The sequence below is a fragment of the Engraulis encrasicolus genome, unplaced genomic scaffold (genome assembly GCF_034702125.1).
Source record: "Engraulis encrasicolus isolate BLACKSEA-1 unplaced genomic scaffold, IST_EnEncr_1.0 scaffold_732_np1212, whole genome shotgun sequence".
NCBI lineage: Eukaryota > Metazoa > Chordata > Actinopteri > Clupeiformes > Engraulidae > Engraulis > Engraulis encrasicolus.
Genome location: NW_026946063.1, coordinates 1 through 20,884, shown reverse-complemented (window position 1 = coordinate 20,884; position 20,884 = coordinate 1). Strand labels below are relative to the sequence as shown.

At 43.9% G+C, this 20,884-nt stretch overlaps 1 protein-coding gene across 1 annotated transcript; it reads right to left on the bottom strand.

The window, feature by feature from the left end:
• Positions 1 to 6: 6 nt before the first annotated feature.
• LOC134444787 (tRNA (cytidine(32)/guanosine(34)-2'-O)-methyltransferase-like) lies at positions 7 to 20,694 on the bottom strand. The gene is made up of 10 exons (XM_063193986.1): positions 20,552 to 20,694; positions 20,370 to 20,439; positions 19,847 to 19,946; positions 19,640 to 19,718; positions 17,552 to 17,604; positions 13,969 to 14,022; positions 6,657 to 6,759; positions 2,533 to 2,616; positions 2,195 to 2,298; positions 7 to 262 (listed from the first exon to the last, which is right to left on the bottom strand). The coding sequence occupies exons 1-10, from the start codon at positions 20,670 to 20,672 to the stop codon at positions 56 to 58; spliced, it is 975 nt and encodes a 324-aa protein (XP_063050056.1). The 5' UTR covers positions 20,673 to 20,694; the 3' UTR covers positions 7 to 55.
• Between the last annotated feature and the right edge of the window lie 190 nt (positions 20,695 to 20,884).

Here is a 20,884-nt window from a genome sequence, read left to right as displayed (position 1 = left end):
TGTGCTCTGCCACATTTGGAACCAGGCTTTCCTCCTTAATCATTGGATTCTGATCTTAGTCATGTGATCCCGAGGGTTCCTGATCCCTCACCTCATTGGCCGAGAGTTGCATGGTAGAGAGGGCGTGGTCTAAGGATGCGGCAGCGGGGGCGTCCTCCTTGGCCAGGAGGTTGTTCTTCCGCATGAAGCAGGCCTGCTCATACGGGGGGTGGATGGGAGGCTGGGTGGGAGGCGTGTAGGTGTACTCTTTGGAGGAATCCAGCTGGAACCAAGGGAAAGAAACGCAAAGAGTAGTCAGTGTGGGGGTAAAAAAAAAAGCTGGCTCTCCCACCCATAGATATGAACACTAGATACCGCGTTGACCACTCCTTTGTATTGGAGCGAATCATGGCTGAAGTCAGATCGCCACCATGTTTAGCCAGCATAATGCTAACATCAAGTGGTGGAGAGACGACACACACATTATCCTGTAAGTGACGGTAACATCTATGAAAAATATAACAATACCGGCCCGAGACTGTGGAGCCCAGGGGTGCATTTCTCGAAACCTTACTACATTGCTTACTACATTAGCTTCTTTGTTGTTTTCAATGCATTTTCCCATTGGCCATTGGGAGGAAGCACGATGCATCAAGCAATCAAGATACTGAACACTCAACCCACTCTCCCTTCACTGTCAGCCTCTAGCCAGCCAGGCCACTGACAACGCTCCCCCCCCTCATCCCCACCACCATATCTGCGACTGAACATTCCACCTGCACTACTACATCTGTGACTGAACTTTCAACCTGCACTAACTCAAAACATACACATGCACACACACACACACACACACACACACACACACACACACACACACACACACACACACACACACACACACACACACACACACACACACACACACACACACACACACACACACACGCACACAAAACACATACAAACACACACACACACACACACATACTGCTGCTGGTGTATTTAATAAAAACCTTTTTTAATTATTTATTTCTTCAAATGCTACTATTACTATGTCAGAACGCTATAAAGGACTTTTAGAAAAAGAACAACAAAATACCTCCTCTTAATGTATGTTCTCTACAAGTCTTCTGTTGTCCAGTCTTGCACTTTAAATGTCTGTATGAGCAATGTCTACGTCCATACTGTCTATGTCCATGTATGAGTACTGTCTATGTCTATACTGTCTATGTCCTTACCTAGATTAGTCTATGTCTGCATGGGAGAGCAAGAAACGCAATTTCAAATTCTTTGTATGACCAGTGCATGTAAAGAAATTGACAATAAACTTGACTTGAACTTGACTTGATTGGCAACTACCGAAATTGCTAACAGGCTAACAATTTCTCTTTTGAGAAATGCACTCCAGGGTTGGGCCACGCCAAAAGGCTGAACAGGGCACCTTCAGTTCATATCTATCTGTGGCATCAAGGAAATTGACAGGAAGTCACCAAATGCTTTCGAATCAGACCACTAAATCAGACCACTGGTTCTGATGACGCATGTATGCATGGTGCTTTTGCATTGTACATAGCTTTTTCATGACTGGAAAAAACTTAGAAGAGGAAGGCTGGCCAGACCGACGTGAGCGCAAAATTCAGAATGGCATCACACCCGTTACCCTTTGGTACAAATATGATCACCAGCGAGCCGACTCATTGCTGAAAAAGCTCCAATACATAATAACAACCTTGCAATGACCATTTAGAGTGTCTTAAAGGTGCACTGTGTAATATTCTTAGTAGTTTATTTGCAGAATTCACACTACCCATACAAAAATGTTATCTTTTCCTCTAATATTTACCACCATCAAATTCTAAGTATTCATTTTGACTGGGAAAATTACACTTTTCATACACCTCATGTCCATGTCTGCCATTTTGAAATTCCAGAAATAGACCTTTTTAGCTGCAAAACTTACTGTACTTTGGTCATATTAGTAAATTAGTTTATCATTTACTAAATATTCATGAAAAGATCAAATTTGGTCATAGGCAGCACAGTCACAATGAGCAGCATAGTTGCAATACCTACTCCGGCCACCATCCTACACAGTGCACCTTTATAAGTAACAGATTAAGAAGTCATTATCATATTGGTAACAGTCTTGTACAAAAGGCTCTGAGAGGGTTAATAATAGTACATCTGAGCACATATGTGATGGATGTGATACCTGGAGAGGGTAGGTACGGTCCGAATCAAAGCCACTAAGGTCACCACAGGCGAGGAATGGAACAATGATCCTGTTTGGCCCCTCCAACTGGTTAAAGTCAACATCTAAACCAGAGACGGAGACACCCATTACAACACAGAACATAGGCATGGCAATACATATAAAATAATTCACATGTCCTTATTTTTATGATAACCACCGACTAGGGGGAATACATCATTCCACACACATTAAACAAGGAAAGGGAACATAGATATGACTATGCCCACAAACGGAACAGTTTGCCCACCACAGCATTATACTGTGTGTTTACAAAAAAAACACAGAGCAAGCTTTACCATAAGAGTGGTCCAGAAGAGGGTTGGACATGTTGGGTATGTAGCCTTCCGGAGGAGAGTAGTTTCTGCAAACCACAAACGCCTCTGCAAGAAATTAAAGCAGAGAGGTGTTAAACACTGGACACCTTGCAGAAAGGAAGGAAATCGTACTCAAATTAGACATACTACACCAAGCCGCTGGAAAATTCTGCCATACTATCTGTAGATGCCATTGGTGAATAACAACTGACAAGCAATTTCATGGTTTCATTTCTCATGGGCAGCTGTGGCCTAATGGTTAGGGACAGAGGTGGCCAAAGTAAAGGAAGAAGTACATTTATGGTGCAAGTACAACACTAGCACATGATATTACATGGCTGTTACACAAGTTATTTCATTGTACCTAATGATGTTCTAGATGATATTGTTACTGTAAAAAAAAACTTACGACCTAAAAAGAAACCCCGAAAACGTGATCGAACCAGCACAGACTCAAGAACATTGCTCATATAGTAACTGTAGACCAGTTACCCATAGAGCTTGAAAGTGACGTCGATTTCATGGGACCTCAACTGCTTTTTTAACGGAAAATTGTAGCATGTAATCCAATGGCGGTATTAAAATAATATTTCAATCCCCTTCGAGTTGTGCCACAAGCTCCATATATGTTGTTTCTGATATTTTTGTTTAATTTTCTGTACGAACCCCCAAAGTTGTTAGAAGGGTGTACTTCTTCACATTTTTCATGCAGACGGCCTCGGGACAAAACATCGTCACTTCTGCATGAATAATCTATATCTAGCCTCTTAAACAGCAAATTTGTAGCCCAGCACATATAACGGCTGAAATCAGTGGATATTTACTCGCTACCATGTTGTTAAATGGTCAGCTTAGGTCCCGTGAAATGCGGAACTAAGGGGCGGGACTTTGGCTGGTCATGGCGTTTACTTTGGCCACCTCTGGTTAGGGAGTTGATTTTGGGATCAGACAATAGCATAGCAGGTTCAAATCCCACCCCAACTATTTAATCCCACAATAACTAGAAAGTAAAGGCTAAAGTGCCCTTAAAGGGGTATGCCACTATTTTGGGGCTTAATACAGTTAAAATCGTTGGCCAGGGTTTATATAGGTGGTAAAGTGTCTTATTTTTCATGTAAGCCGTTGTCTTGTTTTAAGACAAGTTAAAAGAGGGAGCATGTCGCTAAGCTAGTGAAAGTCAATGGATCAGTGTAGCATGTAGCAATGCTACATGGATGCATTGACTTTCACTAGCTTAGCGATATACTCCCTCTTTTAACTTGTCTTAAAGCAAGACAACGCTTCACATGAAAAATACAGCGCCGCCAGTTAGTATTGGCACCCTTTAATTTTCTTTACAAAGTGTGCAATATATCCAGAACTAAATGGAAATATACACAACTTTTACCATCAGGATCTTTTAATTGAACATTATAAGATATTTAGAATTGCCAAGTATTTTTTTCCAAATGCATTTTGTAATTTCAAGGAAAAACACGAAAAAGGGCATGTCCAGGAATATTGGCACCCCTCCTTCAAGGGTTAATTGCACACTATTAGACAGCAATGGCAGCCTCCGAAGGTTTTGGTTTTCATCAATGACTGTGTTCTTTCATTTGACAACCAATCCACTGTGCATTTGGATGTGTTCTTTGGGTTTTTGTCTTGCTGGAGTGCACATGATATTCAACTCAAACCAAGTGTTCTTGCCATGGTTACAAGTTTTCCTGTAAATGATGATACCGGTCATGTCATGATGCCTGTCATGATACCTGTGATACGGTCAAAGCCTCCAATACCTGATGCAACAAAGGGGTGACATAATATTATGGATCGGACACCATGCTTGATTTTTGGTAGGGTGTCCTTTTCCTTAAAGACTTTCTTGCAGAGTATGCAAACCTGCTGTTTGTGTAAGCCACTGAAAAACTGTGCTATTGCTTCATCTGACCTTAAAACATTATTGAAAGGGCTGTGCTATGCCTGTATTTTCTCATACAGCCGTCAGGTGTTCCCTGTTATGACTTTTATTAAGCAATGTGGTCTGCCTTGGTCTCCAACCAAAAGGCACTACTTTGTGTAGTGTTTAACACGGGGTGCTTATTGAAAAAACTACCCAAAACAGTTCAAAGTTGACAGTCAGGTCTGTAGATGTTAGCCCCTGTGTTTTTTTCATTATTTGCACCGACTTCCAAATACTTTTATCATAATGTCTTCCCCTACCCCCCACATCCAAGGATGTTCTTTACAGCTCCATGTTTGGCAGATTTCTGAATAACACAACACAGTGTTAAAGGCCAACTTCCGATAAAACTCAGTTTTACTCACTCCTTTCGAAGATCGGACGGTCACCCCAAGTTAAACTCACTTGCAAGGCTCTCATAGCGGTGCGTCAACTCTCCTGGCTGTGTTTCCCGGTGTTTCCCAATTTACATCAATAATGCAGAGAAACGAGCGAATCACGAAAGCCTTTCTGTGTTTCGTCACGTCGAAAGAAGGCGTTGCCCACAAAGGTTTATATCGACCCATTTATCTAAAAACATGTCGAGTAATTTTTTTCTGCTTGTTTTCAAAACAAGCAACGTCTGGTGGCCCGAAACATAGCTTAGCTTAGCTATCAGCTGGTTGCTACTCTCAGGTACACACACAGCACAAAGCCTCATACATAAAGCCTGCTCACTCCGGTTGCTCCGTGCCTACAGCTCGCCTAGGGGTCGCTGTCGAAAGAGCACAGCCCTGAATGGAGCCTGCACGCCTCCGTTGGCGCCCCTATAGTGCAGTACCACCCGGGGAAGTGGCGACTCTGTTTCCCATTACATTCCCTCCAGGAGCTGGAGGACTGAGCCAATCAGAGACGCGTTTCTTTGAGAACAGGAGGAGTGAGCCAATCAGAGACGCATTTCCACGAGAAACACGGAACACTCTCTCGTTTCTCCACAAGCCACCTTGCCAGCTTGCAAAAACGTCTTGAAACAAAGCAACCAGAACGTTTTTAAAAACAGGACCAACGCGTAACACATTCAATAACAATTGGGAACACGGCAATATTATTTAAATTACGTTGAGAGGCGATCTTTAAAAATNTTATACCAAGGTCTTTTGAGATGACCTTTTATTATTTGGAGGTCTTGTTTTTGCAAATAATAGTATTTGTGGTGTTCTCAGGCAGCTCCTCTGTCTTCACACTGGTGAAAGACACACAAGCTGTAACAGGTGGTTATTTAAACACAATATCATAATTCCTTGCCTAATTCATGTTCTATGGGCAAAAGCAAGTAGTCAAAGGTGATTCCCATTCGCGATTTACCATAACTGAGTCAAATTAGGTTTCCACAATGGTGTCCAGTAAAGGCTGCCAATACCAGTGATCCCGGGAGCTTTACCGTCTTCAATTTTTTCCCTCTCATAGTTTAGTATTTAATGCTGTTGATTATTTTTATATTAGTATCAACCACAAGCTATCTATAGAAAAATCATGGTTTACCTTATTATTTGTTGTCTGGAGATATGTCCCATAATGTACTTAAACTTCAAGGGTGCCAATAGTAACTGGCGGCACTGTAAGACACTTTACCACCTTTATAAACCCCAGCCAACGATTTTAACTGTATTAAGCCCCAAAATATTGGCATACCCCTTTAAGCATGGAACCTTCTGTAATGCTGGGCATAGACTGGGCAATTTTTTGGCTTCTGTCCTCGCCGCCATCACAAGGCCACAAGCACAAAGGAGGACTGGAGTTAGGATAACCTGTGGTACTGCATGCGTCTCTGTCAGATCAATGGAGGTCTGCAGGGCCTCACCACAGAGGAGGACCGGAGTTAGGATAACCAGTGGTACTGCATGCGTCTCTGTCAGATCAATGGAGGTCTGCAGGGTCTCACCACAGAGGAGGACCGGAGTTAGGATAACCAGTGGTACTGCATGCGTCTCTGTCAGATCAATGGAGGTCTGCAGGGCCTCACCACAGAGGAGGACCGGAGTTAGGATAACCGGTGGTACTGCATGCGTCTCTGTCAGATCAATGGAGGTCTGCAGGGCCTCACCACAAAGGAGGACTGGAGTTAGGATAACCTGTGGTACTGCATGCGTCTCTGTCAGATCAATGGAGGTCTGCAGGGCCTCACCTATGCTGGAGTTGCGGCTGCTGCGAGGCTTGGCACAGGTCACCTGGCTGAAGAAAATCCTCAGCTGGGAGTACAGCAGGGTCACGTCCTTACCCCGGAAGATCTGACGATGGAAACCAAAATAAATATCTTTTTTTTTTTACATTTGCATCTAACCATTTTATCCTTCATTGAGACCGGTAATGAGTGGGAGAGAGACAGGGTCAGGTTGGGATTTGACCACAACCAGACTCGAACCTAGCTCCTTGTTACGGCCTCCCACCACTAGGGGGACACCGTCCCCATTTACTTTTATGTTGCTGCTCCTTCTGTTTCCTTTGCCACAGGTGCTGCCAATGGAACCTATTCCCTTCTCCCCATTTAAGCCAGGGTGGCAGCCTGGCTAGATCTCTCTCCCCTGGGCTCCATGGTGCATCTGTGGCTCCCTTTTGTGTTATTTATCATGTACTTTTGAATTATAAAATAAACAACCCCTAGACTCAACGAGTGCCTGGACCTCAATTTGTCCACCAAATGGTTACATTTTAAACAGTTTGTAACATTTGGGGCCTCGTCCATTTCTCAACCCTTTTTGCCAAATTAAAAAAAAAAAAAAAATCCTTTTTGTTGGGAGATTTAGGCACCCTTGTAGTATGCAAAAGGTAAGTTGCACTTCGTCCAACTGGTTGTGTGTGTGTGTGGCACTGTATCTAGTAAGCCGCCGGGTGGGCACAGAGCCCACCACTTTTTTATTTTAATTTATTATTTTCGGTGGTAGCCTCTAGTAGGCCCGCTTCGGGGGTGGCATCACTCACCCCTCGAGTTTGGCGGTTAAAGTACGCCTTTTAGGGGAACCACCAGAAGACTAGTGGTCAGGTATAGTATTAGGTAAGTTTTTGTTTCAGGTTAGTGTTGAGGTTACAGTGTCACGCACATCACGCTGGTTTGTGCCTTACCAATTGCTTTTGTGTATTTGCACTGGGGTATGTTTCCAGTGCTACGGTGGGGTTGGTTAACCTGTTAGACTTTGGCTGTTTTTGTCGGGCTAGTGCTCTTTTTGTCTAACTTCAGCCTCACCGTTAAGTTATTTAGTTGTGGAGCACCATTTTTGAGGGGGAGAGCTTGTAGTCGTTTGGGGATTTTTTTTTGACTACTTTTGTTTTGTATGTGTCTCACTGTGCAGCCGGTGAGGGTACATTTTAGTTTACCATGACGTCAGCAGCGGAAACGTTTGCTGAGGATCCCACTGAGGAGGCTTTTCATAGTCTCACAAAGGATCAACTTATCGAAGTCGCTCAGCTTTATGACATCCAACTAAGCGCTTCGGAGAAACGTCTTAAGAGCTCTGTTAAATCGGTTTTGCATCCCGTTTTGATTGAGAAGGGCGTTTTACCTTCTGCAGATTTGGCTGAAGCCATTAAATTAAAAGAGCTCACAATTAAGGAAAAAGAGTTAGACCTTCAACGCGAGGAGCTTAAACTAAAGATTTCGGAACAGCAGGCTCGCTTAAATACACTAGAACGCGAGGCTACAAGCGGTGGCATTGATCTGGCATCAGCTTCATTTGATGTGACTAAGCACATTAAACTTGTGCCACCGTTTGTAGAGAAGGATGTGGATAATTTCTTTCCCCACTTCGAAAAAATTGCGCGCACCCTTCGTTGGCCCAAGGAGGTTTGGCCGCTGTTAATCCAATCAGTTTTGACAGGACACGCGCAGCAGATCTTTGTTTCACTTGATCACAGTGCTGATTATAATGCGGTTAAAAAGGCTATCTTGAACGGTTATCAACTCGTCCCGGAGGCGTACAGACTGAAGTTCAGACGTTCCAAAAAGTCAGACCAACAAACATATGTTGAATTCGCACGCGAAAAAGAGTTACTATTTGATAGATGGTGCACAGCCAGTGAGTCAAAGACCCACGCACAGCTTCGCGAGCTGATGCTTGTTGAAGAATTTAAAAACTGTCTTCCTCCTGCTGTGACCACTTTCCTTCACGAACGCGAAGTTAAGACTCTGCACCAAGCTGCGATATTAGCTGACGATTACGCGTTGACACACCGTGTGGCCGTAAGGGACAATGCCCGTTTTGTTCAGTCTAAGCCTGTGTCTAGTGACCAGCCTACCTGTCATTACTGTAAGAGGCCTGACCACTTGGTTGCTGATTGTCCGGTGTTAAAGAAAAAACATTCTAAATCTAACACCAAGCCTTTGGGTGTGGGATTAATTAAAACGTCTCCTTCCTCCTCTGCGCTCTCGCTCGAAACTGAGCTTAAATCTGGGTATGAACCCTTTATGAGTGACGGTCTTGTTTCGCTGCCTGGTAGTAAGGACCGAGTGCCAGTGCGTGTCCTGCGCGATACTGGGGCTGCGTTATCGTTTCTCTTGGGTGGGGTTTTGCCGTTGTCGGGAGACACTAAAACTGGGACTAGTGTTCTAGTTCGTGGGTTTGAAATGGGGTCAGTGACAGTCCCACTTCACCGAATTGAGCTCCAATCTGAACTGTTTACTGGTAGCGTAAATGTTGGGGTTCGCTCGTCACTACCAATACCGGGGGTAACCTTTATTCTCGGCAATGACATCGCATTCGGTAATGTTTGGGCCAAAAATAACACTAATGTGCTACCTCAAGTGTGTGCCCCTGACTCCTCTACTAACCACGAGTGTGTACAGAAACACCCAGATGTGTTCCCTGCCTGCGCTGTAACGCGCGCAATGGCCAAGCGCTCTGCTGTCCAAGAGCCTACGTGCTCATTGCCCTCCGATGATTTTGATTTATCTGACTCTTTTCTTGTGAACCTTAACGATACGGGTAGTATTACTTCCGCCTCTACCACTCACACTGCGCCTTTGCGTACTGTTAAGAAAGTCGAAGATGATTCTCTACATTTGTCTCGTGAACAATTGATTTCTGCTCAAAAGGCCGACCCTACGCTTACTTCGCTGTTGCAGTTGGCAATGTCGGATGCTGATCTTGATAAAGAACCGCAGTGTCTATTTTTCCGAGACGGGCTGTTAATGAGAAAATGGAGACCTTCAAAGGCTCCTAGTCACTGGAATGATTGCCTGCAAATTGTGCTGCCTACTGGTTACCGAGATAAAATCTTAAGTGTAGCTCATGACGGTTTAGCTGGACATTTGGGTATAGCAAAAACGCTACGTCGCATCACTCAACATTTTTACTGGCCAACTGTTAGGCGTGATGTCAAACGGTTCTGCAAGACATGTTGTGTTTGTCAGTTAGCTGGCAAGCCCAACCAAGTCATTCCGCCTGCGCCGCTGTTTCCAATCCCTGTCATCGGACAGCCGTTTGACACCGTCATCGCTGATATTGTTGGACCCCTCGTCCGTGCGAAGGGTGGATACCAGTATTTACTGACAATGATGTGTGCCGCAACCCGCTTCCCCGTGGCTATTCCTTTACGCACCATTACCACCAACGTTGTGCTTAAAGAGCTACTTAAGTTTTTCTCACTGTTCGGCTTGCCAAAAGTCGTCCAAACCGACCGCGGGTCTAATTTTACTTCACGTTTATTTGCCCGTGTGTTAAAACAACTGCGCATCCAGCACAAGGTTTCCAGTGCATTTCACCCCGAGAGCCAGGGTGCGCTTGAGCGTTTCCACCAGACTCTGAAAGGCATGCTTCGCAAGTATTGCCTAGAGACTGGTAAGGATTGGGCTGAAGCCGTACCCTGGTTATTATTTGCATGCAGAGAAGTTGTTCAAGAGTCTTTGGGATTCAGCCCGGCTGATCTCGTGTTCGCTCACAACCCGCGAGGGCCGTTAGCTGTTATCAAAGACCAATGCTTTAGTGATGACCCGTCTAACTCTGTCCTATCGCATGTATCTGACTTTCGTGACCGCTTGCATCGGGCTTGTGTTTTTGCCAGAGAACATCTCGAACAAGCCCAATGCAAAATGAAAGCGTGGTATGACCGTAAGGCGGTTGAACGTGACTTTGTAGTGGGCGACAAAGTGTTGATGTTGCTACCTGTCCCTGGATCTGCTCTGCAGGCTCGTTTTACCGGGCCTTATGAAGTTTTGGAAAAAGTGTCTGATCGGGATTATATTATTGCCACTCCAGACCGTAGGCGTCACAAACGTTTATGCCACATTAACATGCTGAAACCATTTCATGAGCGTAGTGACCCCTCCACTTCTTCCGCGCAGCCAGACCCACGGCCACCTGTTGACCCGTCGCTGTCCACTGGCGTGGTGCTGATCTCTGCAGTAGCGGAGGAGGACAATGATGTAGGCGATAGCCCGTGTCGTGGGGTTGTGGAGGGGCGCCTTAACAATACTGCTATGATTTCTGTGCTCGACTCTCACCTTCCTCACCTGTCTCCTTCGCAGAGAGCTGATATACTACATGCAGTTAATCAGTTTCCTGAGCTGTTCGGTGATGTTCCTAAACAAACACATATTCTCGAACACGACATTGATGTTGGCTCTGCAGTTCCAATCAAGCAGCACCCCTATCGGGTTAACCCTGCGAAGAGGGATGTGTTGAGGAAGGAGGTCGAGTACATGTTGGCAAATAACATTGCTGAGCCTAGCATGAGTCCCTGGAGCTCACCGTGTCTGCTTGTTGGTAAACCCGACGGCACATTCCGCTTTTGCACCGACTACCGCCGTGTCAATGCAGTCACAGTCCCTGACTGTTATCCGTTGCCGAGATTGGATGACTGCATTGACAGGGTCGGTTCAGCGGCTTTTGTCAGTAAGTTTGACCTGCTCAAAGGCTACTGGCAAATTCCGTTAACAGCCAGAGCCAAGGAAATTTCCGCATTCGTGACGCCCGACGACTTTTTGTCATATCGCGTTATGGCGTTCGGAATGCGTAACGCTCCCGCCACCTTCCAACGCCTTATCAACACCGTGTTGTCCGGCATGTCCAACTGTGAGGCATATCTTGACGACGTCGTATTGCACAGTTCGGACTGGCCTAGTCACATTATCCAAATTCACCAGCTGTTCCAACGCCTCTCCTCTGCTGGGTTGACCATAAATCTGGCCAAATGTGAGTTTGGGAAGGCCACGGTAACGTATTTGGGCCGTCTGGTGGGTGGGGGTATGGTGCGTCCGGTAAACGCGAAAATCGCCGCCATCACTAATTTTCCAGCCCCTGCTGATCGCCGCGAGCTGCGTCGTTTCCTTGGTATGGCGGGCTACTACCGTGCTTTTTGTAACAACTTTTCCGCCGTAGTTGCCCCGTTAACGGATTTGTTAAGTCCAAAAGTACCATTCCAATGGTCACAGAAGTGCAGCCACGCTTTCGAAAATGTCAAATTGTTGTTGAGTGCTGCTCCAGTATTAGCTGCTCCTGACTTTTTGAAACCTTTTTCCCTCGCCGTCGACGCTTGCGACCACGGGGCCGGTGCTGTCCTCCTTCAGGGTGGCGCCGACCACGTGGACCATCCCGTCTGTTACTTCTCGAAGAAGTTCAGCGCCCCGCAGCGGTCGTACTCGACCATTGAAAAAGAGGCCTTGGCGTTGGTCCTCGCTGTTCAGCACTTTGAGGTTTATCTCGGTGCCTCACCGTGTGTGGTCGTCTACACCGACCACGACCCGCTCCAATTTTTATCCCGCATGCGAAACTCCAATCAACGACTCATGCGGTGGAGTTTGATCTTGCAGCCTTTTAATCTGCAAATCAAACACATTCGGGGAAGCGACAACGTCATTGCAGACGCTCTGTCGAGGGTGCCATGATACTAATGACGTTACGGTAAAATCGTAGTCCTTTTTGTTTTTTCTGTTGATTGTTTCAGTGACGGTGACTAGGTACACGTACCTAGTCACCACCACTGTCTTTTGTTAATCGTTTTTTATTTTTTATTTTGTCATTTTGATTCCCAGTCCGGCTGTCCTCCATGGGCCGCGCGGACCTGGTGTATTTTCTGTTATGTTTTATTTTCTGTTTTTTTTTGTTTTTATGTTGACGGTGTCACCATCTTGGTGTGGGGGTGTTACGGCCTCCCACCACTAGGGGGACACCGTCCCCATTTACTTTTATGTTGCTGCTCCTTCTGTTTCCTTTGCCACAGGTGCTGCCAATGGAACCTATTCCCTTCTCCCCATTTAAGCCAGGGTGGCAGCCTGGCTAGATCTCTCTCCCCTGGGCTCCATGGTGCATCTGTGGCTCCCTTTTGTGTTATTTATCATGTACTTTTGAATTATAAAATAAACAACCCCTAGACTCAACGAGTGCCTGGACCTCAATTTGTCCACCAAATGGTTACATTTTAAACAGTTTGTAACACTCCTTATGGGCAATCTACCAGAATACGGTACTGGTGCCTCAGTGCATAAGCCACAGGACAACTAGAAATACGTTAAGTGTGATTGCTCCAGGCCAATCTGGCATTTTCCCAGTGGGCCGACAGCAATCAGGGGCTGATGCTGTTGCTGTTGTTTTTTTTTTGTTTGTTTGTTTGTTTCTTCGACCCATTGGTCTATCTTTAATATAACAGTGGACTGAGCCATGGGGGCCGCTAGGGGGGGGGGGGAAGTGGTACAGATTCTTACCGCAGGAATACACCAGCGGCGATCTGAGCGAGTCGAGCGACGGAAGTAATTGACTTTGTATTGAGTCGAGAGACAAAAGCGATTCTGGAGACTAGAGTGATTTGCGCGACGAGCGCGACAATTTGAAGTTGAAATCTTTTCAACTTTCTATGACGCGGTTCGGCGACAAGCCGCGACAGCCAATGACTGTATAGAGGTCAGTGACCACAGCCAATGGGAATGCTTGAATGCTTTGCCTTCTGCCTGTACGGACATACTCTTGTCTCCTCAATCGCTCGCATCGCTTGCTGCTACACTCTGTCGCTTGAATCGAGTCGCCGCTGGTGTATCTCTGCGGTAAGGGCCCAAGCACTGAGAGGGGCCCTTAAGGGGTCCCAAGCACTGAGAGGGGCCCTTATGGGGGCCTAAGCACTGAGAGGGGCCCTTAAGGGGGCCCAAAATGTGAATCTTTCATGGGGCCCAACATTTCTGGCAGCGCCCCTGGACTGAGCTAATATCATATCGTAGAAAAGCGGGGGGCTGTGTGAGGGGATGGATTGTGCCAAAATTGCCCGGGTTGCTTTTTCTGTCCCAGTCCAGCCCTGGCCCCAACTCTCAAAACAATGAACTGTTGCACATCAACGTTTAAATGATCGGTGGTTGAGCCACAATTATGTGAAATGTGAATGCCTTCACACTTCCCATTACAATGACAATTAATCAAAACATTTAGGTTCTAATCCTACTTCCTACTAATTCAATTTTTTGTGGCATTCAAAATCCATTGACAATATTTTATGTCTTGTGAAATATTGTTTCTTCTTACCTTCGCTACAAATGTTCCACCTGTCTTCAGTACATGTGTGGTGATGTTAAGCGCCTGAAAAAAAGAAAAGAAAAACAACGACACTTAACCACAGAGAGTGAAAAAAAAACCTTCCACCCACACAGACTTCTCCGTAACGAAGCAACACACACTTAAGTTTCCATATATAGATACACTGGGTTTCGATTTGACTTTGCTTTCTATCGCTACAGATCAGAGTCTATTCCTTTTAAATATTAGCTACATTAATTTAGTGCTATTTTTTAACAACACTTGTTGATTGGTTATTAGTTCATGACATGTTTACCCAATCAAAGACTTTCACTAGCCCACCAACATGTGTGGGAAGACCCCACTCAACTTTGTATGACTGAAGTTTCCCTTTATAAGATGTCATGGACTTTTCCCTGGCCCGTCCTGTAGCAAACAGCCCACCTAGCGACCCATCTAGAGGCCCCCACCTAGCGACCCACCTAACGGCCCACTTAACGACCCGCCTAACCAAACAAAACAAACATCAGTGAAAAGAAAAACCTTTTTAGCACAGGATCATTTTACGAACTAAACAAGGTAAAGCATTTGAAAGTATGTACTGTATATGCTCTTTATGGTTTTCGTGGTTTTCGCTGATATTCCTGCTAAAAATCCATATAATCAAAAATCCAATATCATTTTCCTCCCCTCATGGTTTGAATGATTTTCATACCAGAGTAACCAACTACCAATACATGGGTTCTCAGTGTTTATCAACACGATGTTATGAGGGGCAAGACACTGGCAGGCAGCCAACCACGTGAGCTAATTTTTTGACAGACAGCGGTTTCCAACAATCAGAGGTTGAGATGTGTGCAGCTAGGTTCGCACAGTCAGGTTATAAACAAAATTTAGAACCCATGTATACAAATGAGAACAAATATTTTGCGATATGTAATGCCAGATTTTCCAGGTAACAATTTCTGACACAAGACTGCCAAAGTTACGTTTTGCCTAATAACTCATTTAAGCATCGTCTGACTTGTGATGGTAATTAACTTGTTTTTGAATATTATTTGGAATACTGAAAATAGTGTCCCTTTAATTTCATATTCAAATATTTTTATTTATTTATAAGGGGCGTGCACATTTACAGTGAGTCCAATATGTATTTGATCCCTTGCTGATTTTGCCCGTTTGCCCACTAATAAAGACATGATCAGTCTATACATTTATGATAATATGTATTCAAACATGGAGAGACAGAATATCAAAAAGAAATTCCAGAAAATAACTTAAAATAATATATTTTAATTTATTTGTATTTAATTTAGGCTAATAAGTATTTGACCCCTCTAGCTAAAGAAGATAAAGTGCTTTGTGGCAAAGTCCTAGTTTTCTAGCACTGAGGTTAGATGCTTCTTTTAGTTAATGACAATGTTTGTGCATATAGTAGAAACTATTTTTGCCCATTTTTCTTTGCACATTATCTCTAAAACATTCATGGTTTGTGGCTGTAGCTTGGCAAATGGGAGGTTCAGTTCTCTCCATAGAATTACTATAGGGTTAATATTTGGAGACTGTCTAGGCCACTTCACAACTTTAATATGCTTCTTATTGAGCCACTCCTTCGTTGCTTTGACTGTATGTTGTGTATTATTGTCATGTTGGGAGATCCAAAAATGGCCCACCCTTCAGTGTAGTGGTGGAGGGAAGGACGTTTGCAGTCAGGATTGCACATTACATGTCTCCCTCCATCCATTCATTGACGATGTGAAGTTGCCCTGTGCCTTGGCCAGACAAACACCCTCAAACCATAATGACACCACTTTCATGCATGATGGTGAGGAGGGTGTTCTTGGGATCATAGACAGCAGTACTCTTTCTCAAAACACATTGAATTGTAATAATTCCAAACAGCTTGATNTTGGTTTCATCTGACTACAGCACATCCTTATCATATCCTAAACCAGTCTGATGTCCGTTGGCAAACCTCAAGTGGGACTGCGCAGGTTCCTTCTGAAGTAGAGGTACCATGTGTGCACTACAGGATTTTAAACCTCTGTGGCATTAAGTGCTACCAGTAGTTTTCTCAGTGATTTTGGTCCCAGTAGCTTTGATATCATTGCCTAGTTCATCCCGTACAGGTCTAGGGTGCTTTCTTTCTGTTCTCATGATTATCAAATCCCTACAAAAGGTCAAATCTTGTATAGAACCCCAGACAGGCTGATGGATAGTCATTTTGTATTCCTCACATTTTGGAAGAAATGCATCAACAGCTGGGTCATTAATACCCAGTCTCTTTCTTGTGGCTTTGCAGCCCATTTAATCTTTGTTCGGGTCTAAAATCGTGTCCCTGATATCATTTGACCACTCTTTGGTCTTTCCCATGCTGGTGAGGTTGGAGTGTGACTGATTCACTCATACTATGGACTGATTCTGCTGATTCAATGTGTCTTTTATGCATGTTAGTATGTACAGGTGTCTTTAATTCAGATGACAAGTTGATCGGAAGTGCCCATCTGGTCTGTGGGCCCGGAACTGTAATCAGTTGGCAGGGGATCAAATACTTATTTTGCTCGATGAAATGGAAATAAATTAATATATATTATCTTCAGTTAATTTCTGGATTTTCTTTTTGATATTCTGTCTCTCCATATTAGAATACATATTATCATAATATTTATTGACTGATCATGTCTTTGTTAGTAGGCAAACCAACAAAATCAGCAAGGGATCAAATACATATTGGACTCACTGTAAATGTAAAAGTGCCACTGCCAGTTAGCCGGCACACTACTTCTCAACTGTCATGCGCCAGATATTATGTCACAAAAGCTGAGAAGTTGTTTCAAAAACCCCAAATAATTACGCATCATAACTGTAAAACATATTTTGTATCCACAATTTGTATTTATTTTAAGATGCGACAGTACACAGTAGTAAGTAGTAAATACACCTTTTGGATAACTTCTTACAGCATGCACAAGCTATTACAGAGGCTAGAACAGCAACTACTATGGTATGCTATGGTACTTTCTGAATGACCTTTTAACTGTTGTTATTCTTGAATGACGTTTTAATTGATTAATTAATTATTAATAGATCCGTGGTTCTCAACCCCATTGACATCGTCAAAAGCATGCCAACGCCCCCCTTAGTATTGACAATGAAAACAAACTATTTCCTACACCCCCATATGCAACTGAGCGCTCCACCTCTCAGTTGTCTCCTTCTCAACGCCCCCAAAGGGCTGCATGACGCACCCTGGAGGGCTGTAGAGCCTTTGTTGACAACACTGCTCTAGAATATAGAGTCTAGATCAGGAGTGGGGAACCTTTTTCATTCGAGGGGCCATTCCAAGTTCCTCCAAGGGCCGCACTATGAACACAAACCAGGATTACCTATATTGAAGGCAGTCACCTTTAGAACAGGCCCCACCTTCTCTAGGTCCCTTGAATATAACTATTTGTACTGCAAACGCAATTCGAAGATTCCTTTACAAAATGTGTCATATTTCACGTGAAACGAACTCAAGGGTCATAAACAGCCCTCAAGTCATAGGTTCCCCACACCTGGTCTAGATGTTTGAGATGAGAAAGAAACTCACAGCAAGCAGGAGCTGGGCCTGGATATATTCATCCACGTCATGGAGTCCTGTGACTGCAGACACAGAGGAGGACAGAACTCAATACACTGTTTAGCTGAGAACTACAGTGGTGCTCATATGTTGACATACCCCAGCAGAATATACGCTTTCTTGGCAATTTTTCACAAAATATGAAGGATTACACAAAACCTTTTTTTCACTCATTGCTAGTGACTGGCTTAAGATATGTATTAGCAATTTTCTGTGTTTACTCTTTCAAAAGCATGATCACAACCCAAACTACCCAAATGACCCTGTTCAAATGTTTACATACCCTAGTTTCTGATGCTGAATATGGCCCTGTTTAACATCAGGGACCGCTCTAAATTGTTTGTGGTAGTTGTGGATAAGGCTCTTAATGTTCTCAGATGACAAAACAGCACATTCTTCCTGGCAGAATGGTTGTTTCCTATAATATTTTTGGGTGTCTTGCTGGAACCTCACATTTGAGGTTTCCACTGAATGCCTCAATGATGTTGAGATCAGGAGAGTGAGACGATCGCTCAAAAACTTCATGTTATTCTTTCTGAAGCTAATAACGGGTTGATTTGGCTTTCTGTGTTGAAATATTGTCATGTTGGCACTACACTACACTACACTATGCATTCAGCCTTGATTATATCAGTCAGTGTAAGTCACAAAAAGATGTCTGTGGTGTTATTTGAAAGCTCTTTTCTGGCTCTACAAATTACACAAACAGCATGGAATACAACAACCCTTAGAATATGAAATCATAAATTGAAAAATTGAAAATTGAATATCAAAAAAATGTATATTTTAATATGGCCGGTTCCTTGTCTAAACATAGCCTGCAATGTCATGAACAACACCTGAAATGCTGGTGTTTGGTTCTTTATTCATTTCAGAGATAATGGGACTCAAAAATATGGCCTCATACAAATCACCTAGTAATAATATGGTAATGCCATAGTACTATCACATGACAGCGTGTCTATCGGAATATGTGAAGGATGGAGATGGCCCCTGAGGATGCAGGAAGTTCAGTTTCACCTCTCCAGTGCTCGGCATACATCCATCAACGCATGCTAGCCACTAGTTGCCATCATATAAAGCTACAACATACCCTTTGATGCTTGAACATTTAGAAAATTCCTTTACTGAGCTTATTCTTTCAACCCTGCTTTCTCTGAATGCTGAAAATGGTCTAGCTTCCACTGTGTCCATTGACAATGGGCAGAAGCTGCATAGTTTTTGAGTATCTGGACTAGGGGCCCACAAGGGTGCAGGGCCCACCAGGAAAATGCCTGTTATGCCAGATGGCCAGTCCAGTCCTGTCCCTGACACTACTCCATTACTACTTCATTACAACTCATTTAAACCTTTATGTCCCATTATCTCTGAAATGAATAAAGAACCAAACACCCCATTTTCAGGTGTATGACCTTACAGGCTATGTTTAGACAAGAAACCGGCCATTTTAAAATAAGTTTTTTTGATATTCAATTTTTAATTTTTCATTGTATCATAATTCATGAAGGTTGTTGTATTCCATGCTGTGAGTGTACTTTGTACTCAGACATCTTTTTGTGACTTACACTGACTGATATAATCAAGGCTGAATGTATAGTGTCCTACCCTCACATGTAAACCTTTGCTAGTCTGTTTCTCCCTTAATATTGGTGTCAGATTCACACAAATCCAGTTCTGGGGTGCTACCTTGCTACTAAACAGGCACAGCAAGTATGATTGAAATCTGTGTCGGTCGGGTCCCAAAGTGTCTGATTTCACGTGAAAGGACCCATTTATTGCTTAAATATCAACGGCAGTTCGCATTGATAAGTCACAGGACAGATTCTAGACTATATTGAGTCTTTAGAGATGAACAGAAAACATTTTTGGAGGAATTTGTTGGGGGTGAGGAGCAATAAATGCACCATTTATTTTCTGACTCGAGAAGAGCATGTTAACGGCAGTGCTACCAGACGGTGGTTTGTGTACACACACGCACCGTCAGTGAGAAGCAGGCTAAGAATAAGAGCCATGCGCATGACAATGGAGGTAACACATGTACGACATGTCTAGTCTTACCATCTGGCGCTCCGTCACACACAACCAGATCAGCGGACTGGCCCTCGAAATGCTTAATTATCTCCTCGGCTGTGGACAACTACAGTTAAGAGAAAAGAGGTACAAATGTTTTAAAACCCCGTACAAAAACGCAATACGAAATACACACATCATGTTTCATTTTAATGACTTTAAAAACAAAAAAAAACAATATTTGTTGAACAGCACCTTGGTGATGTCTCCTTGAATCTGCGTGACTCCTGGTAGTGGTGCCATTGCCTGCAGGTCCACCGCTACGATCTTCACATCCTCTTTCTTCTCTTTGTCTCTGAGGTATCAAACACACACACACACACGCACACACACACACACACACACACACACACACACCCACACACAAGAACAGTTACTATCATGGCAAACCACACAAGTGGCACTGGCATGCAAAACACACACACACACACACACACACACACACACACACACACACACACACACACACACACACACACACACCTTTTGCATGCAACAAATACACACCTACTGCGTTACCAAAGCATACACACAAAGGTGCTGGCATAATAATGCCATAAAGAGTACCAGCTTCAGAGAGAACACATTACATATCCCTTTCTTTGACGGAGACAGAACTGTGCATTCTCAGTGCTCATACACAGCGCTTTTACTTTACATTGGTGCTTACATCAAACAGTTAGCAAATGGTAGGCACAAGCAAACATGGACATCTCACCGAAGCTTACGACTCAGGACCTGACTCCAGCTGCCTGGGGCTGCACAAAGATCCACTGCACGATTCACACCTGTCAAACAGGACATCAGGGAATTCAATATACAATGCCTAAGATGTTTTGAATTGAAGTCGCTTGAAACCTGTGTAGGGCCTATGCTGCATGGCACAAAACTGCCCCCTACCTTCGAAGAGATTGTACTCCTCATCCAGTTGCAATAGTTTGAAGGCACTCCTTGCTCGCCAGCCTTCTTCTTTCGCCTGTCTGTAGTAGATATCTCGTTTGTCCTTCGATGATCGCCCCATTTTCCCCCGTTTCAGTCAAATAGCCTCCTGTAAACAAATCGACTCCATTTAAATGGACACAGAGTGTTGCATAGCCTAAAATACCTGTCACCATCTCATGGCATGTTCTTGTCGCATGTTGACAAAGTAATCTGTACAATGCCAACTTGTAGCGTGTTTAAGGCGGTTGCCATGGCCAATCTATTAAGGAGCTCTACCCGAAAATAATTAGA

Bases quoted from the DNA above. Each gene is read 5' to 3' on its own strand.
- LOC134444787 (XM_063193986.1), bottom strand. From the start codon at position 20,672: ATGGGGCGATCATCGAAGGACAAACGAGATATCTACTACAGACAGGCG. The intron at 19,719-19,846 runs GTGCTGTTCAAC...TCTTAACTGTAG, and splicing joins TTCAAGGAGACATCACCAAG to TTGTCCACAGCCGAGGAGAT. The intron at 2,617-6,656 runs GTGAGGCCCTGC...AATTTCTTGCAG, and splicing joins CAGCCGCAACTCCAGCATAG to AGGCGTTTGTGGTTTGCAGA.